Source organism: Mustela erminea, chromosome 10 (assembly GCF_009829155.1).
Source record: "Mustela erminea isolate mMusErm1 chromosome 10, mMusErm1.Pri, whole genome shotgun sequence".
NCBI classification, from domain to species: Eukaryota; Metazoa; Chordata; class Mammalia; order Carnivora; family Mustelidae; genus Mustela; species Mustela erminea.
In genome coordinates this window covers 50,521,453-50,545,380 of record NC_045623.1, presented here as the reverse complement: position 1 = coordinate 50,545,380, position 23,928 = coordinate 50,521,453, and the positions used below count along the sequence as shown (strand labels likewise).

The following is a 23,928-nucleotide window of genomic DNA, read 5'->3' as shown; positions in this document are numbered from 1 at the left end:
TAGTCAAATGTTCTATTCTGTCTAGAGAAAACCTACTATATATCTCCCTGAAAGGGCACAAGTTGAGGGATAAACATTTCACACATATATGATGTGTGTGAGAGTGTGCACACACGAGTGTGGAAGGCTTAAAACAACATACATTTATTATCTCAGTTTCTTCCCAGGTACATCTTAATGGATCTTCTATCCATAGTCTCACAAGGCTATAATCAAGGTATTGTCAGGGGCTATTGTCTGTATATGTGTTTAATGTACAGTATCTATGAATGTGTCTACCTTGTGTCATACACAACCTTTAGACTTCAGACGTGGACTCAAAGTAGAAGCCATCTCTATAATATACTCAGATGTGCAGCATTTACATTATATGATCCTTGTCATTACAGGATTGTAATAGGGACCTTTGGCTTCATAGCAACTCCTCTAGTCATGTACATTCTTATACTCATGAACAAGAAATGCTACTCTTAGTAAATGCTGTACCACATGATGTAAAACACTGGATATTTAGGTATACTATATACAGGAAATGAAAAGGTAATTTTCTTATTGAGTTTCTTTCTAAACCCTTGAAGTAAAACTCCAATTCACAACATTCTTCACATTTTGTAAGTACATACACTATTCAGCTAAGTTGGTGAAAGCAAAACATGGAGATAAATAGAACATACTTGCAGCATATATACTCAAAGGTTCAGCTACGTAAAACTTAGCCTGCACTGTGTTTGTTGCAAGTGTTACACATATGTTATGGAATACTTTTTTCATTTTTTAAACTAAATAACATTTTTCCCTTGCAAATCATCCCTGGTTGTTTATTCATTTGTGTGTTTTTGTTTTGTTTGTTTGGTTGGTTGGGTTTTTTCTGTTTTGTTTTGGTCATCTTTTTGGTTTTCAATGACATGTAAGATCTTCTGGCCTGAGTCCTCCTCTTTCAGTTGAGAAAACTAGAGTTTTCTTTGTAATTATCCATTCAAGAGAGAAAATTCAGGACTGGAATCCAGGTTTTCCAACTCCTACTCCAATATTTTTTCTCCCCCATTGTCCCCTTCATTGGTCTTAATAAATCTAAGAAATCAAGAGTACAGACAAATTCCCCATGCACAATGTCTGTGTTGGCAAGATATCCCTTCTATTATCCCCTTTCTCAAATGATTTTTTTAAAAAAAAAATATCTTCTTTGAGCACATAGTTGCAACAATTAAAGATGAGCTTTGTTTTTACTACCAATGTGTGTGTTTGACATCAGTGATTAATACAGTCTTCTCTCAGTTGCTAAGTTTCTTTATCTTGGTGAATAAAGACTTGACAAATTGTTAGGCAAAGAGCATACACTTCAAAACTATTGAGATATACCGGAGTATCAGACAACCTAGGAAATACAAAGACTGAAGAGATGTGCACATCAGCTTATTTTCATTCATCAAGAGGAAATGTAGCTCAAGTGGGGTTGACTTTTTGTGACATTTATTTAGTTCTTGAATTGACTGACAAGCCTATTAATTTATTCCCTGAACTTTATTAATGTAATTGGAAAACTGCCCACATGTCAATCAACTTCTAATGAGTAATTATGTTCATAAATACTGTAAAATTATTAGCTTTTAATTTGACCCAAACACAAACCCAAACTTTCAAAACAGTAACACAAATATTTTTTTTTTCTAGAACAACAACATATTATACTAATAAAACATACAATAAATGCATTCCTACAACACACTTCCTAAAATGGAGTTCAAAAGTTCACCATCACCAAATGGCCAACAAAAAGGAATGGCATAGTAAGGCATGTAACAGTTTGAAAAATCTGTATAGTGTTAAACCATCTACATAGTATAAAGTTATAAAGACATCCTATAAAAAGCAAACATGTGCCTGGGCAGGGCTCATATATCCATAGTCTGGTTTAAAAATATAAGCCTACTATGGAACAAGACAGAATGGGAAAAAGGAAAGAGGGGTATGTTTAGCATCCAGAAAGACATCATTTAAACCTATAAGAAGCAAAATGTCTATGTCTCCAGTGACTCAAATATAATTATTATTCAAGTGTACTTTTTTTCTGGTGCAATAAAAATCTTTTGTAGTCTTTGAGCTAGAAACTCAAGTCAAAGGGCACAGAACTAAACAAGAAAACAAGATTAGGCTTGCATAACTGAAGAAATGTGTTTTTAACTTGTAATTCCATGCCAGTTTCTGAAGGTGGACTAACTCCTGACCCCTAGAATCTCTGGATAATCTCTGAATGAAGACAGGCTTCGGTGAAAACTTTATTATATCCTCATATGACTTTAAATAAAGAACATCACCACAGTGTGCAATGATCTGTAATAAGAAAAACCATTGGGGAAATTTCCAGACTTATTGTTTACCTTGCACTTTTCTCCTTAAAGTTCATTACTTAATTAATACATTTAAATTTTATCATGAAGTTAAAATATTTACTACTAACTGAAGCTGTATTTGACTTCGGGCTTACCTTTATATAAGGAAATAAAGGTGTAAGTTAATGAAATTCCAGATGTAAGCCATGTACCTAAATTAATACTTCGAGTTCAATTTTTGAAGGGCAAACTCAGAGATAATACAACTAACTTGCTCCCTCAGCTTTCTTCTTAGGAATAAAACATGCACTCACTGGTACCACATTATCACATAATTTGTCATTAATTTTACTTAGAAATGTTGCAGTGTCATCTTCAGATCCACAGCACAATATTTTTATGGAAACAACACATCATTAATCTATAAAGCACAAGGAAATAATAAAAGGGCAAGAATATGCATTTTCTATTCAACTAGCATTGTAATTGCATTATGGGGATATATACACTCTTCCATTTTAGTATGCGTGAAAAATAAAGTAACTTGATGATTTTGTGTGTATTTGGAGATTGTAAATTAGCTAGAATGATTTATGATCTACTGAAAGTAAATCAAAGTATAATCCATTGTGTACCATATTTTTCCAATTACTCTATATTTAAAAAAAGTAATTCTAGAAGGCTGTTTCTTTCCATTGTGACTTCAATCAAAGTAAGCAGAATTTGAATTGAGACAGAGTGCTGGAAGTCTGGAGGATTACTTTTAAAGAGTTATACTACAGATATTTCAAAAAGTTCTAATATTTTCATGCATCCATCATGGGTTATCAAACATTAATTTTAATATATCAATCATGGGTTCTCAAAGATGTATTGAATGGCCGACTCACAGGAATATACTAAGTGAAGAATACACAAGAAAATCATAATGTGGTGTTAATGGATAATTTTTGATCTTGGTAAGTGGGGACTTATATGTTTATAATAGCCATTACACTTAATGGAATCTAGGAACATAAATCCCTGAAGACAGTGACTATGTATCTTTCAACATTGTCAGTTACTTCTGAGTCACTCTGATACCTAAATACTGAACCTTGTTAAATATAGTCCTTCGCAATATAGCAATTACAGAAATGCATACCTTGCACAGTTAGATGCACCTGCATTGTCCTCGGTGTATGTTGAGTCTGAACAGAACACGTGTATGGGCCATCGTCTGTCACATCTACATTCTGTATCTGGAGGCTGTAGTCCCTTTTATTCAATGTAGAAATTGAAACTCGAGGATCCACAGACCACTTATCACCTCCCGCAAAAATAATACTTGACCGGTTCAGCCAGGCACCCTTTGAAGCTCCATCTTCCAAATAACACCTACAAATTACCAGAGACAGAACACTATTAATCAAAATGAAAATGAAAGACAACATTAGCTTTGTTCTGAGTGCATTTCCATATGTTGAATTATAGCACTGTATCAAATACAAACATCAGACATAAATGCAGAAAATATGAACATTTGAGCACACTGGTACATCTTCCATTCCCAATGCAAATGTGAAGCAATGCCTGCATACAGTTTTTGTTTTGTTTTAAATGTGTGTGTGTGTGTGTTTTAACTTGGAGCCAGTCAAAATCCTTTTTCACTCTGTCTGGATGACAAGTAAATTTAAATAAAGTTAAATTCCTTAAAATAATAATTTCAATATTAAAACATTTTTTCTTTGAAATTATAAGAAGTAGAAAAAATCCACGAGTTAGACTGTTTTAACCAAATCCAATTCTAATATAATATACTAGATACTAAATAGAAAGCATAGAATAGTACCATATCATGTTTATTATGCATTTAAAGAGTGGTAAGCCTGTACACTGAAACTATAAACTGCATTTCACTGATAAGATTGCTGTTGTAAGTGAAGGAGACAAGACATTAGTAGCAAATACTTGCTGTCTTCCCAATAAGCCGACCAACAGTCTTTCCAGGAAGCATTCATTTATTCAACAAACATTTATGAGGCTTCTACTATTTATGGATTTAAAAATGGTATTGCCCTCGCTCTCCAAAACTTTAAGTCTAGTAAGGAAGACAATCAGGCAACCAATCAATGCTAGACAAAGAATTATTTGATTCAATCAGGCACAAGTTACAAAAAAGAACTAACTGACTCAGAAGGGATACTAGGGGTATAGAATAGGCTTTATGGAATAGAAAATGCCTTGAATAAAGAGGCAAGGAGTGGGAGACATGACATTTAGACAGAGGTGCCATATGTGGGTAACACCAGAGAAAAGTGTGAGAGAGAAAGCCACACACTTCAAAGACAAACAAGCATGGAGTACAGCGTGGGAGGGGTGAGAGATGAAACTGGAAAGGGAAACTAAAGCCAGATGATCATAGAAAGGGTGATGACAATTAGTAGACTTTAAGGTCAATTCTGAAGCCATTTATTCAAAGTTGTATTTTATAACAAGATTCAAAAATATAGCTTTGTACCTAATAGAAGTCAGACATCATGATTTAGAACAGAAGGCTGCTGTGGTCATATGTCAGTGATTTTGCTGAAGCCTGGAATTCTAGGTTTCATCTTGGAAACGTTCTGATACAAATTAAAGACTGGTTTTCTTAAATGAGTACAAAGCACAGCTACAGAATGAAAATACACATACATCGAAATAGTTTGACAGCATTTCTACAGAACACCTTGGGGGATTGAACACAGTGTTTGAGATTGCTACAAAATTGCAAGCTGAATGCAACAGGGTAGTCTGCTGCCAACTGTATAAAACTAATCAGTGGGTGAAAAAATAAGGAACAAGGTACACTGCAGAATCTAATTTGCAGTCAGCTTTGCCATCTACAGAATCCAAACTAGTAAAGTCATAAAGGTCGTTGTTAATTGAAAAGCTTTTCCTTATGTAATTAATGAAGAAAATAAAACCCACTTTAATGACATAATTAAACAATTCTGGTATATTGTCATTCCTAATGATATGCAGAAAGAAGATAGAGGGGACATATTTCCCATTTCACAAGATCACGTGTCTACTGCTATAGGATAGAACACTGAATTATCATTATTAGGACTGTGGTCATTACAATGCTTGTATGTAATACATGGGTTCATCAAGTGTTTCTGTGTGACCTCTGCATTCATGGCCTTCACACATTATCCTATCTGATGCTCATTTACAACCCTCTGGGGTATGGATTGTTATGCCCAATTCATCACTAGAAAATAAATGGAATGTTTAGGTTAAATAACTTGCCCAAGCCACACTATTAGTGGGTGACAAAGTGGAATTCATAATCAAGTCTTATATTTCTATATTCAGTGTCCTTGCCTCCGTAATGTAGATCAAAGACTTCTAAAATAGGTTTCAGAAATGGAAAGATGATCAGAATGTTGCAGAAATTACTGCAAGTAATTTCTTATTTACTAAATGTGACCAACTGTTTAACCTGTCCAATTCTAAAGGAAGCAGAAAATTAATTATTAATGCATGTTCTACCATGAAAGTTTGATTTAGAGCACTCTGCTGGGTATTTTCCTTTCCCTTGAGGCAGGAACAGCTTTATCTTTATTTGGGGAGGTATCAGGAAGAGCACAGAGATTAACTAGCCTTTAGATACTGGAGCTTTCATAGACCAAATCTGGGTTATAACTCCTGGTCTTAGTGTAAGCACTATTCCTGTTCTGGTATATTAGGGATCATCAGGGAAGAGCAGAATTTAACTTCTTCCCTGTGAAAAATGAAAAGGGAGCTTTTTTATGTCTCCTTGGTTGGATAACTATATTTCACAATTGTTATTGGTCCTGATCCAAAGCTTTTCAAGACATACATTTAGAAGACCCTTGAATGAGACTCAACTAAAAAACAAAAACAAAAAAATTTTGTATGACTTCTTCGGATTTCTATAGCAGTATTCTCAAATGACACTATAGGATTACAATTTAAATAACTCAAATTACCATAATGGAATTTTACAAATTGGGAACAGCAAGATCTAGGAATGGCTTCTATTTTATGAAATCACAAGATGCTTATATAGAGACATAGAGTTTTAAGGTGAACTACGACATGACTATATCAAATATATGAAATAGGTCAAATACGCACATAAGTTTCCTTAATTGTAAAAACTACATCTTCTACCTTTCTACCTCCTCTTTGTTCTTCATATCTACCCTAGTTTTGTGGGTTTTTTTTTTCTTTACAATAGAAAGAGATACTGTCTGACATGTATATAATGTATTAAGAAGGAATTCTAGAAGGAAGGAAGATATTCAGGGTATGGCAAAGTGTAGGTGGTAGGGAGGGGTAAAAGAAGTATGAGAAGTGGTAATAATTTAGTTTTGCACTTTTCAGGCACCAAAAAACATTTTTCTGGGTTTAAGAATTCTAATGTCTAAAAATATAAATATGGTGGTATCCTGGCCCATACAAAATTCATAATTTAGGATGATAAAGTATATTCATGAATGGCCATCATGCAGAATAGGAAGTGAAAATATAATAATTAAATTATTATTATAATTGGATTATTGCAATTGCCTCAGAGTTTCGGGTTTCTGCCCTTGACATCTGTAGTGTAGTTTATTCTCTCTACAATAAATAGAATAAACTTTTTAGAGTTTAAGTCAGAACATCAACATGGCTTCCTACTTCATTTCTTATTTCACTCATAAGAAAAAATTTAATCCGGAGAGTGGTCAAAGATCTTATGCAATCTTCCTTTGATGCCTTTCTGACCCTACCAGCTGCTACTCTTTTCCAGTTGATTCTGTTCTAGACTACGGTCCTCTAGTTTTGTTTCCAACAAAGGGGCACATGCTCTTGCCCTAGGAAGTTTGCATTTCCTCTTTCTTCTGCCTGGACCTCTCTTTCTCCAGAGAGCTGCATAACTTAATCACTATCTTCCTTAGGTCTTCACTGAAGTTTCTAATATATTAAATAGCAAAAATAATAACACTGCTACACTCCTATGAAATGCATTATCTGTTTAGTTGCTGGGTTATTTTCTGCCTCTCCTTGCTAGAAGTAACATTCGGGACCTTTGTCTGTTTGGTTATTTCTGTGTATTCCAAGGGCCCACAAATAATTGAAAATAAATATAAATATTTGCTGAATGGATGAATGAAGGCAAAAATTAAGATAGTTTTAGAAGAAGAAACAATATGGTAAAGTAAATAAAAATTTCCAAAGTACAACCTAGTTGGGAAAGCAAAGTCATGCCCACATTAATGTATGATAACATATAATTAAATGTATATATATGGCCTACAAACAGTGACTGATCTATGATACAGAAGATGCACTAAGCAATCTGAGATAGTGGGCGGGGAACCATGCTCTGTGAAGAGAGCAAAGTGGTAGGTAAGAGACAGATGGGAGCTGGGCTCAGAACTACTTGAAATAAGAAAGAATTACATTTGACTCTATACTTCAGGAACCACTTTAACTCATTGAAAATTCTGCTTTGTATGTGCTAGACACTTTGTTAGGCACTTACAATTATTATCCTATTTAATCTTCACCTAACCATATAAAAGCCAGATACCATTATCTTCATTTTAATAATGGAGAAACAAAGGTACTGAAGGTTTATATCTTGAATGAGGCCAGTTGGTCTGCATTCAACCATGCTGACAGACTATGTTACAAATTCCTAGAGTCATACAGCAGCCAGGGTGAGGGACTGTCCCACTACAGGATGGAAGAATTAATGAGTGAGGGAGAGGTTGGTGAGGTAAAGACAGATCATTAATGGGGCAGGATGAAGCAATAATTCTTGGGTCACAGACTTGGATCTTTTTCCTCTCTGGACTCCAAAATGGAAAATTTTAACAGTTAGTGATCTTAGGATCCCTCTGAGGTACAGATAATGAAATAATCTGAATAAAAAATGTTTAATAATGAATATATCCTTCAATTGAGTATAGCATGGCTTTTCCTGAAAGTTTTTTTTTTTTCTTTTCCACTTAAAAAATCTGCTAGACTACCTACTTCATTGGGAGATGAGTGAAACAGTTCCAAAAATACATTTTTCCCCAGAAGCTGTGCTAACACCATGCCAAATATCATGACAAATACTTAAATTTTGAGTCAATCATCTGGATGTTTTGTAATCATAGTTCTAAACATCTGGTTGCTGAAAAATCTACAAAAAATAACCTGAATACTTAATTTTGTTTCAGGGTTGTTAATTATATAAACCCGGGCTTAAGATAGTTAGTGCTTTTCTAATAAGAACGGCATTGATGTTTTTCAACTCTTTCGAGGAGTTCCTTTATAAATGACACTACTCTACACTATTAGGCAGGTCCTGATCTGGGTGGTATAAAGTCCCATTTGGTGAACCTCAAGTTGATCAAAATGATGTTGGAACAATTCTAACAGACTCTGTCATAATACTTCCTGTGATGATTAAATCTGAAAGGTGGATATCAGAAAATGTGATGGAAATTAGCATATTTGGGGCTATTTAATATTTTTAAAAGCTCTATTAAGAAAAAAGGCCTATGGCTGCTGAGGATTGATTTTTTTTTTCTTTCATATCTCTAATTCTCTGTAACACATTCCAAAAACATAAGCCTTAGTACCATTACCAGTACTCCACACAGCAGGATTTATTCAGCTCTATGGAAAGAGACCAGCTTTTCATAAGACACGTTGATTAATGAAAGCTCCTTTTAAAGGTACTAATTAATAAAAGAGAAAAGTGCTATTTCCCTTGGATTCAAAGCTAAACCATGTGAAAATGATATTCCTGTGAAGAAGCTGGCCAGCTACCTTCACAGCTGTCTTTTCATTGTATCACAAAGTTCTAAATTTGACAGGAAGGCTTTCAAAAGCATAAAGAGAAAAACAAAAAATTCACAACCCCATACAATCACCATGCTAATTCCTCACACAAAGAGTTTTGATATCCTGGCTTCCTGGCCAAAATCAAGTAAGGGAAGTAAAGCAGAGATTAAACAGATGAGAGCATTCCCCTCTCCTACTTGCCTTGTTTGTAAGGCTCTCCCTTCTTAATGTCTTTGATGGTAGTTATTCTCTACGTATGATGTCACAGATATGGATATGAAGAGACATATAGGTACACACATATGTGTATAACATGTAAATTATATTATATGATGTTTGCTAGATAATAATATTCCATATAACAGTAGTGTGATTTATGAATTCCAGAGCTCCTTTACTACTACTATAGTAGAAACTGCTCTGGGGCAGAAACAAATCTTATGATCTTTCTATTTTGGCATGTGCAGGGCATGTGAAATTTTGTCAAGGGAAATCCACAAACTCAGCAATTTGTCCAATGAGTTTCAGTTATGTTGTGAATTACTCATCCCTATAGATGATGAGAATTATACTTCTAAATATTTTTAAGAGATATGTAAGTGAAAATGCAGTTCTGCAGGTAATGGTTTGGTAGTGTTCCATGTTAGCTAAAATAACTTACTAATATTACTTCGGCCATATACTATTGTAAGCCCATTGTGTACATTTCCTCAAAAAGAACTTTTAAAATAGCTACTGTCAGGTGCTATCATAATGCCCATTTTGCAAAGGGGAAAGTGAGGTATAGAGAGGGTAAGTAACTTACAGATGACTTGCTTATTGAAATTTGTAATGCATGGAAATAATTTTATTATGAAGTAATTGCATTAAATCTCCAGGCAATTATTACCTAGTTAATATTATCTACCAATAATAATATCACATGTACATTTATTTTTAGAATGGAAATAATGTCATGTTGGGCATATTTTACCTATAGTAGCGAAAAACAAAAACAAAATACCAAATAACATTGATTTCTTATTTTACAAGAGAAATAAATTTCTTTCCTTTGTATTTCATTCTAGCACTTCTTTTTAATAGTACAGCTATATTAAAAATATCTTGGATGACATTGGAATTTATCAGCAACTCTCTAATTATAAGACCAAATTTTCAAACTATTTACATATTTTAATATTGTAAATCAGAGGGGGAAAACCTGAAAATAATACTTTTCGAGTTTTATATAAAACCAAACCTAACTCCTAAAAGATGGGAACTTTAGTATGATCAAGCAAGAGGGTAAACTCTTACTTTTTAGTGTTATTTTAATGCACTATTTAGATTACTTAGATTAAATAATTTAAAAACACATAAAGACACTTTTATAATCCAACATTTTCAATGCCTACAAAATCTTTAACATTTGGTTTTGGATTAATCAGTAAATTCTAAACATTAACATCAATTATTTTAATTTATAATTAGACCATGTTTTTCTATAATACCACTTTATCTTATTCTTTCCGTTGACTCATTTAAGTCAGGCTTCCATGTAAGCATATATGTCTGTGTTTTCAGGGGTCAATGGTAAGAAATGTTTAAATTTAGAGTTCTTCAGGACATTATTTGTAAATCACTCAACACATAAAATAAATATGGATAGAGTGAAAAAGAGCTTATACATTATAACTAAAGAATATAGGGAAGTCCTTACTGAGGTCTAATTATCATCTTTTGGTAATAATAATAAATCCCACTTGCTGAATGACGACTATGGGTTAAGAGGAATAGACAATGTATTATTATATGATCTCATCTAAAACTAACAAAAGCATTTTGAGAGGTAGGTAAGTCTTAACTATCCCTGCATGAAGAATGGTGAATACACGAATACAGGATTTAAAAATATATATATATATTTATTTATTTGTGTGTGTGTGTGTGTGTGTCAGAGAGAAAGAGAGAGCAAGAGCGCGCAGGGGGAGTGGTAGAGGGAGAAGCAGACTCCCCACTGAGCAGGGAGCCCAATGTGGGACTCCATCCCAGGGCCTCGGGATCAGGACCTGAGCCAAAGGCAGATGCTTAACGACTGAGCCACCCAGGCACACAGGAAGGCAGGCTTGATGAATGACGCAGAGAATATAAACAGGAAGATGGGCTACATATCCGAAAAGTTCGTTTAGGACTAGCTTTGCTCAAATTTGGTTTAATCATGACTCAAATTGTAAATTTCTTTGTCTTTTCTACTTTTCTAGTTTTTGAGTTCAGCTAAACCAGCTTGCTTTCTCCCACATGGACTTGAATGTGAGCTATTTGGATCTGGAAGGACTTCAAATTTTCTGCTAACTGGCAGGTGCTCTGAACCGCTGTGGGGAGAATTTGTCTGCAGTACTGTCTACCCAGCAGCTGCTTCCTGGAGAAGTTGGACTTTCACCTCAGGAGCTATAAAAAGGAATGAATACTACATTCAAAATGCATACAGGAGATGTTTAAAATAGCAGTATCGGAGAGGGAGAATGCAGTCAGGCCTGGAGAAGTGACCGAGATAAAGCTCTAAGGTCTTGGCAAACCTCTCTATTACATCCTCTTTGGGATGGAGCCAGGTAGAGACACCTCATTCTCAAAACAAGAGGAAAAACAAAATGGAATTCTATACCAAAAACAGTATCAGCAATTCTACTCCCTTCCATCAACGACCTTTCTGTTTAAGTCATTTAGAAAATATTCTATTTGCAGATAAATAGAGATGATAAAATAAGAAGTATCAAATGCATATACAGTAAAGTGGTAAACTTACCTCTTTGTCAAACTAATTAAGTACACTCTTCTTTACAACATCAGTGAATACACAAATTTAGCAAACAAAAAACTTATAAAATTTATTCTTTTTTCTCTCTTTCTATCTGCTTGTGTTGGTCTTCAAACATTTTGCTGGTCACTATTGGATTTTTCTTCTTGCATTTTCTTTTCCTAATAAAAGTATTCTGAGCACAAATTTTATTTTATGAATAAAGAATGGCTACATAGCACAATTAATTAAAGCCAGCCTTGCAATCATTAACTAAAGTAGCCATTAATCCATATTTATCTGTCCTCTCTTGAGGAAATTGACTAAACCATATTTCAGTATGAGCTATGCCTTAAAATTTAAATTAGGAAATGTGCCCCAGAGGGGAAAAAAGAAGTAGTTACTTTTTTTTCCATCTGCTTCCTGCAAACAAATTTAAACTGATTATATTTCCTCAAAAGATGTTAAAAAGTATTTGAAATTTAAGTCTTTGCTTGATCACATGGACAAATTATTCATCTTTGAAAGGAAGCATAGTGTAGTGATTTATTATAGTTTATATTGGAGTTCCCAAATACCAGTTTTCTTGTGTACTAGTTATGGAACATCAAACAAATTAATATACTTCAATTTTCTCACCTGTAAAAGGGGGTTAGTAAAATTATTGATCTGATGAGATCGCTATGATGATCATATTAGTTTGTTTAAGGTGTTCAGGATGGAGACAGTTATGTGGTAAGTGTAATTAAGAGCAAGCTTTATTAACTACCTTCCTATAGGTAGCTTTGTCTAAAAACAAAACAAACTACTACTAACATCACCACCAACAAAAAAAATCCCTGTGATATGAGGTGTAAGAGGAAGAAGGGAAAAAGTGGCATTTGTAGAGCCGGACTTGATACAGCAAGACATTACTTACTATGTAGTCAAAGCAGAAATAATTTTACAGATAAAGGAATCAAACTTTAAAGTACTTCTCCTATTTTACCATCTTTGAACTTCCAGAGAGACCTTTTTTTTTTCCTTTTTACTTCTCCATTTTATAAGCAGAACGTATAGAAAAAGAGAGCTTTAGCGTTTTATATATACATATTTTTTAATTACTTTGAGACTGAACACTAATGTTTAGAAACCAGCCCCTGGTTTACTAGCTATTGTTTTTGGGCAAGTAATTGAACTTCTGTTAAAGGCTTATTTATTTGCAAAACAGAAAATGTACCACTTGTACTAAGAACTCCAGTTTTGGTATAAGATCCAAAGACTGTGTATGGGAGATAGATTTATAAAGTTATAAAACAAAATATAACTGTAAATATTTTATAATTATTACACTGCTTTATGAGTTAACTTTCCTCATAACTCTAGAACACGGCTATATGAATCTCTATTTGGAGATTATATGAGCACAATGATCTTCCCAAACTCAGCGAGATGTAAAAAAGGTTACCAACTGTTTTCCTTTTGCTTTTATGGTACATAAAATGATTTTCTATCCTATGTAAACATTTTTTGCTTTTTTAAATTGCCACCTAAAATGTTTAACATAATCTGATGTTTTTGCAAAAAATTATAATTTCTGGTTATTATAAATATGGCTATTTTATGATAAACTCATTATTTCTCATTTTTAAATGTATCCAAGGAAATCTAAATAACACAGTGGTCTGATAATAATATCATACACTAAAAAAATGAAACAGTTCTAATTTAAAAGAAATGCTATATTGTTTCTTTTTATTCTCAAACTCATATTTCCATACTACTTCTGCCATGTATTTTTATCCTAAACCAATTAAATTTTTTTAAATTTTATTGATACCTTATCATCTCTACAATAAAACTAAACATATAAAAAGTGGCTATAAAAAGCTCTTGGGACTGTGAGACTCTAAGTGCAAAAAATATTCTGGACGAATTTATTTTCATAATTGTTAACAGTGTATAACTAATAAAATTATTTATCACATTTTGATACATACTTTTAAACTTTTCTTTTTTACTTTGCATAGTTAATAATGGATGTCTTAATAACTTGGTTTTATTTAGATATATGAATAAACTTTCTTGCTTAAGTAGGCATACTATTTGCTTACATGAAACAGGGTCTAAAATCAATTCTGAGAAATTGTTTTCTTAAATAACACTATAAGAATGGAAAGAGTCCTGTTATAGTGATATTACTCAAATTCCTAACTCCACTGGAGTAATTTAATTCTTTTATAATTCCTAATGCTCTCAGTATATAACTATTAGATTTTTCTGTAGATATGTTGGAAGCAAACTGGGAATTGAGACTTAATTTTTGTGACATGACACCCAAATCCCTTTTATAGACCTTGTTTGGATCCTGATTCAATAAACCAAGTAAATAAGACATTGGTGAACCAACTAGAAAAATTTGGTTATGAACCAGATAAAAGACAATAGCAAGTAATTATTATTTATTTTTTTAGATGTGATAATGACATGATATGTCCACTTTTTTAAACAGATGTATGTTGAAATAAAGAAGAACAAAATGATACAATGTCTATGATTTGCTTTAAATCAAATCTGCTTCAGCTAAGAAAATAAGTGAAAGGAAAAAAATAGATAAAGCAAATGCAGTAAAATCTTGATAGTCATTGAAGCTGGGTGATGGGTGTTTGCTTCTACTCTTGTGTAGGCATGAAATCTCCCCTTGCATAAAATTTTTTAATAAAATTTTTCATTTGGAAAAAACGAAAATCATCATAAACCCTAGGGATATTTTTACTACAGTTCAAAACTTCTGGTACCTGGAATGTTACATTTTATACCTTTTTTTTTCTTTTTTTTTTTTTTAACTGTTAAGCTATTTAACTCCTTAAAAAACAAAAAACAAAAAACGCTGTTGGCTTATTTGCCTCTAATTTTTCTTTTTTTTAACCTCCAGCTTCTATCTACAATGGGTTAGGGGAAACAGAATTTGTGTGAGAATTATTGGAATATTAGTTTACACATCAATTGTAGTGTCCCATAGACATTCTTTATAAAGAACATTTACATTTCAAGTATAGTTGATTTAAAAAGTCTTTTCCTTCTGTGTTAATTCTATGTTTAAAATTGCTAGAAATATGTTAAAAATAAAACGGGTAAGACAGGCTGTATTATAATTGCCCATGCATGTATCAGTAAACTAAAAATATCCTGTCTCTTAATACTAATAAAAATTTCTTAATTTTGGTAAATCCCATAAGCTTGATTTTTTTGTGTTGGTAATCTCTTGGGTTTCTTTTCCTTTTGAGAAATCTAAATATACTTATTTTTTCTCTATGATCACCTGTTTTGTTATTCTTAATCTTTTGCTGCTTTAAGAAATATATGTGTGCTTCAAGAAGAGTGTGTGTGTGTGTGTGTGTGTGTGTGTGTGTGCACGTGTGTATGAGGGAGAGAGAGAGAAAGAGAGAGAGAAGACATTTGGGGCTAAAATAAATAAGAAATAAAAATGAATATTTATGAGAATAGTAAATGATGACAAAATTTGAATATGTAACCAACATATAATTTATATTCATTTCATCTGAACTCTTTACTAAAGAAAGTACCAGAACCCCCCCAAATATCAATGTATTTCTTGCTTGAGAATCCATCCAGCAGTAGCATCTAGTGGACAGCTGGACCCGTCATATCTCACTGCCTAGCTGGCTCAGAAAAGCAAGTGCCTCCAAGGGATGTAAAATTCCACTGTGACTTATGCAAAGCTGAAATTTCAGCCATGAATTTCTGGCTGGACCTTTCCTCACTGAATTGCTGCATATTTTCTTATCTCCATGAATAAATCATTTCTCAAGGTCAGAATTTTGTGATTTTGCCGTTACTTCCTCAAGTCACTCTAAAAAGTAAACTTAGAAAGCAAAGAAGAAAGCCACCACTATACCACTCTTTAAAAACAGGTGACCTGGAATCTGGGGAAATGCTCTGTGGTTTCTTCAAGGATAATTGTACCCCAAATTTAGAACCACATGGGGTTGAATCACAATTCTTCCTGACACTTACTAGCCTTAGAAATTTGGGCACTATTCAATTTTTTTTTTTAAACCTTCACATTTGATTTTTTAAAATCAGGATAGTAATACCTACTTGAAAGGGCTATTTGATGACGATTAACTGAAGTGTCCCAGGTGACAAGACCTAACACCAAACCTTAGATGTTATTTCTTTGGGAAGTTCCTCCCGACATCTCTAGTCCAGCCCTTGCACATGTTGAATGGAACTCTCTTAAAGTTTGCATTGCCCTCAGCACATTAACAATCTTGCTTTATTAACCCACACTATAAAATTGTTTGTTTAAACCATTTATTGACTCTGCTAAACTATAAAGGACCCTGGTTGACTTATTCATTGTGAGGTCCAGAAAATGAGTACAGTATCCATCACATAGTGTTTTAAACAACAGCAACAAAAATGTGCATGTGTGTGTGTGTGTGTGAGTGTGTGTGTGTTTTGAATACTATGAGAACCCTAAATAAAATACGGTGTGAATGGTGCATAAAAGAGGAGAAATCAAACTGCCAGAAATAAGAACAGGGTGGGAATAGGTCAAGGAATAAGGTCAGGGCTTAGTACAAGAGGTAGCACTGACATTCACCTTTTCACCTTACCCCTGTTGTACTTTAATTCCTTTGTTCTTGGTTATCTTAAATCAAAACACACACAGAAATCTCTGGATTTCCTCTATGGTTCAAAATAGAATATATCGTTTGGAACAAATGGGCATGCCCACTGTTTACAGTGTTTATTGCTTCTGCCTTATGCTATAAAAATAAGGATAATACAAAAATTCTAGCTTCCATGTACTGAAAGAGGAAATGTTATTTGTCTCAGCAAAAAAAAAAAAAAAAAAAAATTGAAGTCACTCATATGGTAATGTTTTCTTTCCTAAATTTCTGGAGCAGGTGAGAAAAACTCAGGGGCCAGGTTAAATAAAAGGTGGGTGAGAAGTAGTCATAAAGAAAATGCACTTAATAAATAAACAAATATTTTGTCTAAACGTGAGAAAGCCTTACTCACTTGGTTTTTATTTGAGCAGAATGATATGGTATTTTTAATTATTATTCTTACAAATACAAAACAGGTTTTTAAATTTTTATTTGATGATCTACAAACATATTCTTGGTTAAATATTATTACTGTTTATATCATTTAGTTCAGACTTCTTAGTTTGGGACAGTAAGTCTTCCATTTCTTAGCCAAAAAAACATGGCATTCACTGCCCTTAAATTTATCTGTATTTTCTTGCTGAACATAATAGTAATTGCTTTTAGTATAATTTGTAGTTAACATAATATGTATTTGGGGAACATAATTATACCTAATAAATATATGGCAATAATAAATTAGAGAAAGAAGAGAATGAATATTGAGTGCTTTTTAAAATTAGAATTATAATTAATTTATAATTCTTTATAAGAATTATATAAGTGCCCCTTAAATAAGTGCCCCTTAACATTTTAAGGGTTACTACACTTGAAATTCTTTGTATTTCAAATATTTTCATCCTCAAAGACTCTGTTTAACTCTTGAACTGGTTTCTTATGTAAGGAACTCCTTACCTTTTATTCCATGATTCTATGGCTACCTTAGCCATTAATCTCTTATGAGAAGCTGTCAAAATCTTTTATGAAAATCGGAGCATACTGTGTCCACTTTTCTTATCTTTCACGCTGCCTTATTTTCAAGCAACCCAGCAAGTTAGTAAAGCACACACTGCCTTGTAAAAATCGTGTTTGAAATACAGCCACACTTTCCTCAGCTTTTATTCTGTTACCAATATTTCACAATTGTCTTTGCAATCAATACTGAGCACACGGGGCTATTGTTCCCCAGCTTGCTTGTCTCCTGAGCTCCTTAATCTAAGACTGTCTTCTGAATCAAAGGGACTTCATATATGTCAGGCTGTATATACACACACATCTTTTTCTCTCTCTCTAATTGGTCTCTAATTATGAGCCTTTGAAAGAAGCCATCGTATTTCCTCCTCGCTTTCTATAAAGCATCAGCTTATCATATGCATGTTTCCAGGATTTCAAATCAGCACCTATACTTTACTTTTCATGTACAAGTACAAAAGGAAAAAAAAAAGATGATTTATAAAATAAATATAGTACTTTATGGAGACCTAAAATATTTTAAAATGGCATCTTATTAAATCCAAAGTAAATGAATGTATTAATTTTCCTTTGAAACATATACTGAAACAATAATTAAAGGAAACCATTTTTGACAAAGTATACTTTTGATTTTGCCAACTCCTAAATTTTCTTACAAACAATGGGAAACATTTGTCTTTCATCTTCAGTGATGGTTGACAGTCACCACTACCTAACAAATGCTCAGTGACCCTTGTGAAATGAGTTATTAATGCACAGGCAACAGAGTAAGCAAATCACCAATAGTCTTACTAATTAAACTCCACTTTGTATTTAAATACAGAAAAAAAGTTGAGTCTTAGATACACCCTCTTTCCTCTCTTTGTCTAATCTTATTGGGAAATAACTTCAATATATTGGGAAACTTCAATATATTGGGAAATAACTTCAAGATTTTTATTTTGAGGCAGAGCCTGAGTCAATTCCCATTTCAACTCCCTCAAAAATTTTTCTTACAAATTCTGTCTATGCAAGTATATGAGAAAATTAAAAGACAGATAAAAAGAGTATTTCCTTGCTTTCAATGAGTTTACAATAAAGAATGGAGTATATGCAAAATGTTTACACCATGATAGATGGGATAGAAGTACCACAATAGATTCAGCGGTTTATAGAACTTCAAGAAGATACAGATTGCTCTCACTGCATTAAAATAATTAGGGAAACTACCTAGAAGATCGGGATGCAAGATGGTTTTTTTATAGAAAAGGATCATTTACAGAGTTAGAAAGGAGACAGATCAGAGCTGTCAACAAAACAGTCCTCAACAGAAGAGAACAACAGAAGCACAAGTAGAGTACAAAACAGGGAGGGAGGTTATAGGGTGGCGTGCAATCTGTTTGACTGAGTAAGACTATAAGAGACAAGTGGGGAGTAAGTTTCCAAAATTCACCTGGAGGTAAATGACAGATGACTTCAAATACCAACCTACAGATTTTGGAACAATTTCTATAGGCAGTAAAGATGTTTAAGTGTAGATAAGGGCTATTCTTGAAAAAGTTTGGAAAGATCTTTTTTTTTTTTTTTTTAAGCATATCATATGAACTGCATAATAAGCTAAGTGATTTCACACATACTATGTTATATAATTTTCATAATGACTTTCTGAAATACATATTACTACCTCTTGGATATACTGAAAAAATGCAAGCTCCAGAGCTATTAATAATTTTCCCAAGATAGGAGAATCAGAAAATGGCAGTACTTTAAATGCTTCCTTTATTCATTTGTCCATCTATCCATACAATTATTACTTTCACCAAGAAGTTATTGAGCTTCTTATTTGTTTTCAGTATTGCACTATTGACTAGGAATACTGAATTGGACATACATGGTCCCAGAAATTCCAGGAATTCCCAGAATAGTAAGGAAACATAGGTAAACAGATCATGAAGATATACTGTGATAGGTGGTATGATAATGTAGGTAGAGAAAAAGCCTAGAGAGAGGGTAAATGAAGGAATAATGAAGTCTTCTTGTGCAGTCTTGTGCTGAAATGAGAATTCTTAAAAGCACAATATACAGTTTGAAGCTATTATCTTAGCCAGAACTCATGACAGACTAGACTGATTTGTCAATAGAGAAAATCAAAAGCATATAGATGAGAGAGTCATGGTCAAGGTGGAATTATTAATCTTTAAAGAGATGAGGAGTTTAGTATAAAATAAGAATGAATAGGTGACATTATTTTAAATTGTTTGAACATAGATATCTGCAAAAATACAAGAACTGCTTAAATCTAGGGAAACTGGGAAGAGGACTTGGTTTAAGGGCAGAAATAATAATTACTTTCTTTTTAATATATTGCATTTGAGTAATTCACGGGTAGCATCACCAGAAGGTGGTCAACAAGGGAGTATAAATGCAGTCATTAGGGCACCTGGGTGGCTCAGGTGGTTAAGGGACTGCCTTCTGCTCAGGTCATGATCCTGGCTTCCGGGATTGAGTCCCGCATCGGGCTCCCATCTCCATGGTCTCCCTCTGACCTTCTCCCCTCTCATGCTCTCTCTCACTCTCTCTCTCAAATAAATAAGTAAAATCTTTTTTTAAAATGCAGTCATTAGGAAAAAGACATGTTCAGAAATCATTCATAGTAGAATTAAGTGTGGTCATCCTCTCGGACATTATGAATAAAGAGTCTGAAGGACAGATATTGGGATATCCTGCATATCCTGCATATGTTGAGGAAAGGAGGGAAAAAAAACCATATTTTAACATGAAAGCCAAGGAAAGTGTTAACAAAAAGGGGCGTTCCCAAGCGTCCTCTAACACTACAGAGGAGTCAAACAAGGACTGAAAACATGCCATCAACTAGATAATTTCTCAGTGATCTCATAGAGAGCAGTTTGAGAGGAGTGGTGATGATGTGAGGAAGTAAGCGTTTTAGGAGGCTTATTGGAGAGAATGAGTTTCAACAGAAACTACAGTTTCATCAGTGCTCAATCATACTCTTTTATAAGAGCTAGATTTATGTAAAAATAAACTTTTTTTTTTTTTTTTTTTTTTTTTTTAGTGAGCAGGGAGCCTGATGTGGGACTCGATCCCAGGACTCTGAGATCAGGGCCCGAGCTGAAGGCAAAGGCTTAGCCCACTGAGCCACCCATGCACCTCTATGTAAAAATAAACCTTTTATAGTAGCTTTCTCAATCTTCCTGTTTTTTAAATCTCATTGCATTTAATGTCCCTGAGTATCCTTCTTAGCTTACTACTTATATACTACAGGCTTTAACTAGAAATAAAACTGACGAAATGGATCATCTTGTACATCTCTGACGTGTAGCCTTTGAAACTATAAATCACAAATTCCCTATTTGGTCAGTGCTGAATTGGCGAGCATCATTTAATCGCCAACAATTTTGTTTTAAAAATTGTATTCGAAGTCTGTTTTCAGCTAAAATTTTTCTACTAAAGTTTCTTTATAGTCTAATCAATATTTTTGTCCACACAGTAATATAATTGCTAGATCCTCTATTTCTATTTCATTTAACTTATTTGGATAATTTTAAATGTATGAATTCAGGACAGCATCTGACACCCTTATTACTCACTTAGAACCTTAGAAAATAAAACTGCTTAGATTGTTTATTTTCTTCTCATCATTACATTTTCATTTAGTGTGTGTGGAGGGTTATTTACATTTTTTTAACATTTATTTATTTATTTATTTATTTATTTATTTATTTGAAAGGGAGACAGAGATAGTGTGAGAGGGGGACATGAGAGGGGGAAAAAGAATCCCAAGCAGACTCTCTGTTGGGGCTCAGTCTCACCACCTTGTGAACACGACTGGAGCTGAAATCAAGAGTTGGATCCTAACAGACTGAGCCACAGAGTCGTTCCTGGAGGGTTGTTCATAATCTTAAAACATGTATGTCCCTGTTTCTTGCTAATATTAAAAATGGCTACTTTATAGCCACCTATATTTAGATAGCAAAGACAAAGAGAAAGAGAAATTACTTAAAGGGAAAGGACTTTCACATAAACTGATTTATTATATACTGATTGACATGGATCCAACTTCTCTCTCAATTTTTTGAAAGACTGAACACCACAGTTCATAAATTCAGGCTTCAAAAATCTGAATGACAATATTTTAAATTTAGTTGGATATAAACCTAAATAAAATAGAGGACTGTTTAAAACATCGTGCTGACCTAAGCAATTATAAGGATAATTCACATAGATAATACTTCAGAATTAAATGAACATCAAATTAAGGATGAAGGAAGTGTTGGAATAATTCTAATTATTTCCAATAATCCATGATTTCTGACTTCCAACAAGGATATTAGAGGAATCAAGATCTTAAATACAAGAAGACATATAAACAGTGTTGAACATCCAATGTTCAATAATACAATCTATCCTAATAAAAACTATTGCAGTCTCGTAGCTGTCAACCATACATTGTAAATGATCAAATAATGATTACCATCATTTCATCCTTAATGACATACTAGACACTAATCAAATATGTAAAATCCCTTTATAAAATTCCTCTTGTTGCTATATTTTACAGGAAAATGAGATGACTCATAAGGAAATGAATAGCCCAAAGCTACAAACTAGAAATAGTTAGAGCTGGGTTTTGAACTCAAGATCCAACTGAATCCAAATTCCAGGCCCTTTCTACCATATTCTCCAGACTACTACAAAACAAGTCTACTCATATACCACTGAGCAACCCTTTTTTATCCTAGAATGTTACAGACAATTATGTAATTGAGTCCAGGAAATAAATAGTATTTTTTAGTAGACCATGGTCAGATCTTACATGGTCCTAATGACACATTTAGTGACCGAACAGGGAAGCAAATGACATTAGAAAAGTAATTATTTTACATGGTAGGGGATCACTTCTTGAATACTAATATTCTTCCTTTTCCTAACCTACCAATATAAATAACAATAAACTCAGCTTCAATACCAAACATATCTCCAATAATGTACACTTGATTACCAACACCTTAGGTACAAGGATTTTTTTCACTGCCAGTATATATTCACAGAGCCTAGCATTGTGTCTGATAACCTAGCAAGTGCTCAACAATTACTGATTAAATAAATTATTAATTGAATAAGTCATCCTTTAGAATTACAATTAATAACATAAATCACAAATATATTCAAGTTCATTAAAGGGGATTAAAAAACACATCATCAATCCAAGAAATAATGGTGTAGTAGTATCCTCTTAAAAAACTAAATTCTCATCTTTCACTTTGCTCTCTGAAATACATTTATTGCTAAAACTGCAGGTATAATGGGGGAAGGAGAACTCTCTCCATATATGGTAAAAATAATGAGAACTAAGTAACCTGACCCTTGATTAGTAAAAATTTATTATTAAAGTGAGAAATGAAAATCAATGTTTTTAACACTGATACTTTAAAATCTATACAATGTGAATTATTTTGTCAATTTCAATTTTTGTCATTTCAGTCACATCAGCAGGAAATATTCCTATTTTACTTTCTGTGAATTTTAATGGTCATGTAAGTATACTTGGTCTAAATTCTAACTGCAGAGCATGTGGGATTCTTGGTGACACAACCTAGTATATAAAGGGCTTGGAAATAGAATCTGAAGACCTGGACTCCAGTTTTTATTCTGCTAACTACCAACTGACTGTTACTTTGGACTTAGTCTCTGCGCCCAAAGTTGCCTTATCTGTGAGGTAAGTAAGATCAGTGTTTTTCAAAGTGGGTTCCATGGAACTATTTCCTTGGGATATTAAGAGACATATCTTCGAAATAAAGTCCTGTATACATATAAAGGAATTCTTATTGCAAGAATTCTTAAGAGGATTTAGTATATTAATTTTCATGAAGACTCTTCAAGAGAGATAATACATAGGTATCCCCAAGCTGATTTGTCTCTAAACACCATGTCCAAGATTAATTTTGCAGAATTAATATTCCATAGAGAAAAAAAGGAATGACAAACTGAAAGCCATGCCTATATCATAGTGGATATTTCAGTGAACTTCAGTTTGTTCACTCTGGATCATTTATAAATTTGGTCTATAGAGCAGAAAACTAAATGTCAACAATACTATGATTAAATTCAAGGGTAGCATGATATCATCATATACTTGCTCTACTTGGGTAATCTGAAGCTCTAAAATCAAGCTTTATAAGCACTAAAATTACATCAAACCAATCATGGGCAGAGAATTAGTTCACTTTATATAAAAATGAATTGAACCAAATAGATATATAATTGGTATTCTTATGGATAAATACAAATCAATATAGTGATTTGTGAACAGTAAGTATAAAATTGTTAGAATGTATAGCAAGAAAATGTTTATGTTTCTACAGCTGAGAAGAATAAAGCATTG

General features: G+C 33.2%; 1 protein-coding gene across 1 annotated transcript in view; it reads right to left on the bottom strand.

Annotated features, from left to right (window-relative positions):
• The window catches only part of NEGR1 (neuronal growth regulator 1), an 851,338-nt gene that overhangs the window by 498,710 nt on the left and 328,700 nt on the right, over nt 1-23,928 (bottom strand). Inside the window, exon 2 of the mRNA XM_032361613.1 lies at nt 3,475-3,707. Within this exon, the coding sequence (XP_032217504.1) occupies nt 3,475-3,707 (233 nt within the window). The remainder of the gene's footprint in view (nt 1-3,474; nt 3,708-23,928) is intronic.